Raw genomic sequence first — 2,500 nt, 5'->3', positions numbered from 1 at the left:
ATATATATATATATATATATATTTTTTTTTTTTTGTTTTTTTTTTTTTGTTTTTTTTTTTACAAAATTATTAATTTCTTTCCTTTTTTCCTTTTTTCATATAACAGAGTAGTAATCACTTTTATGCTATCAAGATCCTTCGTAAGGATGTAATTATTAAACGCGATGAAGTTGCTCACACACTGACAGAAAACCGAGTATTGCAAAGGGTTGACCACCCTTTCTTAACGGTAAGTGAAGTCCTTTTAAAAATTACTTTTGTAGACTTGAAATTAAACACACATGTATCTTTCATGATGAACTATCAAATAAGTCTAAGTGAAGAACAAATTTGATTGAAGTCTCTCTTTCTAATTCTTACTTTTTCTTGGCTAACCCTTTGCCACTGGGTGGCATATACGTACATACCATGGCATACCTGGGCTATATTCTGGTGGCATGTGCACATGTACCATGGTGTGCCGGTCCCATTTTCCGGGGGCATGTACGGTCATGCCGCACACACTATGGTGCCAATACGATCCCCAGAAGGGGCCCAGGCCACTATGAATACTGCTCGGGAGAGAGGGCTTTCACATCAGGAAACCACCCAGTGGCATTGGGTTAAGAAAGTACTCATTACAGACCAACATAAGGTGTTTACTATGTGAGATTTGACTGAAGTCATTTTTTCTCTCTCTCCATTTTTGATGGGCAGTACCTCAAGTACTCATTCCAAACAAATGACCGCCTGTGCTTTGTAATGGAATATGTGAATGGTGGAGAGCTCTTCTTCCACCTCAACCAGGAACGCATCTTCCCAGAGGAACGTGCCAAATTCTACGGGGCTGAGATCTGCTTAGCTCTGGGATACCTTCACGAGAGAAACATTATATATCGTGATTTAAAGGTAGGACTGGCAAAAGACAGTTTTATATTTATAGCCAAGGATTTTGACTGGATGTGGTGCTGGAGAAACAAATAGGATTTGATGTTTATTGCACATGGTTCAACCTAAATTTTACAAATTCAAGATTTCATTAACAAGATATGTTACTTTAGAAAATGTGAATTCTTCTCTTCATTCTTGGAAAGGTTTAAACAAAACATGCTACTGGTGACCTTAACTCAATGCCGTCAGGAAAATGCTGTGCTCATTTTTTATATTTTTGTGAAATGTTTCTGCACATTGATGGCACTACAAGGGCGTAGCCACAAAGGAGTCAATTAGTAGACCTTGGGACCTTACCTGATTTCACCTTGCCTTGAATTGGCAGAAAAAAAAAAAAAATTTACTAATGCTATGAATATTGATGGTGGTATTTTCATTATAGATTATATAATGTTATAGGCATTAGTAACATCTGTATAAGATAACATAAAACATTTTTAAAAATCAAGGAAAAGGGTAAACAGGTGAGACAAGCAGTACTGGTAATTGGCTCATTGGTGGCTTAGTACAAGTGTAGCCATCTATGTGTAAAAGCAGTTAATAAAGTAAACTCACAGTGAGAATAGCATTTATGTACATGCCATGACCGTCGGATTCGTGTTAATATAGGTAACATCTTCCTGAGGTAAAGAAGAAATGTATCATAACTTTTGAAAGTATATCATACGAAGATATTGAAGGAAGTTTTTAAATACAAACATTTTTACTTAACTTACAGCTAGAGAACTTACTCCTGGATGCTGATGGTCACATTAAGATTGCTGATTTTGGTTTATGCAAAGAAGATATATCATATGGTTCTACGACACGAACTTTCTGTGGTACACCAGAGTATCTGGCTCCTGAGGTATGTTATATCAATGTGTTTTCTGTTATTGTAGTGTTGGAAGATGTAGCCAACCAATTTTTTTTTTTTTTTCTAAGACAAAATGACATTTTTGACTATCAGTTTGTATATTTGTTTTGTAGATGAAAGTAGTTTTATTGCCAGGACTGTGAGCCAGATAGAAGGTTGATATGAAATGTTATAATCCTGTTGCTGTCACTTGAAAAAAATCTTGTAAACCCTAGACAGTATCTATGTATTTGTTCCTGTCATATTACATTCTTTAAATAATTGCCTTTAATTATCTTTACATTCTCAGGTACTGGAAGAAAATGACTATGGACGAGGTGTTGATTGGTGGGGCTATGGAGTGTGTCTCTATGAGATGATGGTAGGACGTCTTCCCTTTTATGACAAAGATCATGACAAACTCTTCCAACTCATCGTTTGTGAAGATGTGAGTAAATCAGAAAGGAACTCTTTGGTTGACACACACACACACACACACTCACACTCACACGCACTCACACACACTCACACACACTCACACTCACACACACACACACACACACACACACACACACACACACACACACACACACACACACACACACACACACACACTCACTCACTCACATTCACACTCACACTCACACTCACACTCACTCACTCACTCACTCACTCACTCACTCACTCACTCACTCACTCACACACTCACACACTCACTCACTCACACACTCACTC

At 37.4% G+C, this 2,500-nt stretch overlaps 1 protein-coding gene across 7 annotated transcripts in view; it reads left to right on the top strand.

Annotated features, from left to right (window-relative positions):
- LOC125045834 (RAC-alpha serine/threonine-protein kinase-like) overlaps positions 1 to 2,500 on the top strand; it is a 56,093-nt gene that overhangs the window by 16,802 nt on the left and 36,791 nt on the right. For all 7 annotated transcript variants that reach the window (XR_007116603.1, XM_047643349.1, XM_047643350.1 and 4 more), the window contains exons 7-10: positions 107 to 229; positions 697 to 888; positions 1,649 to 1,777; positions 2,076 to 2,213. Coding sequence is in view for 6 of the 7 variants with exons in the window: in XM_047643349.1 (XP_047499305.1) it covers positions 107 to 229; positions 697 to 888; positions 1,649 to 1,777; positions 2,076 to 2,213 (582 nt within the window). In the remaining variant the exon portion in view is untranslated. The remainder of the gene's footprint in view (positions 1 to 106; positions 230 to 696; positions 889 to 1,648; positions 1,778 to 2,075; positions 2,214 to 2,500) is intronic.

Source organism: Penaeus chinensis, chromosome 38, assembly GCF_019202785.1.
Source record: "Penaeus chinensis breed Huanghai No. 1 chromosome 38, ASM1920278v2, whole genome shotgun sequence".
Taxonomy (NCBI): Eukaryota; Metazoa; Arthropoda; class Malacostraca; order Decapoda; family Penaeidae; genus Penaeus; species Penaeus chinensis.
The sequence above is the reverse complement of the archived record's forward strand: the minus strand, read 5'-3'. Positions and strand labels throughout refer to the sequence as shown.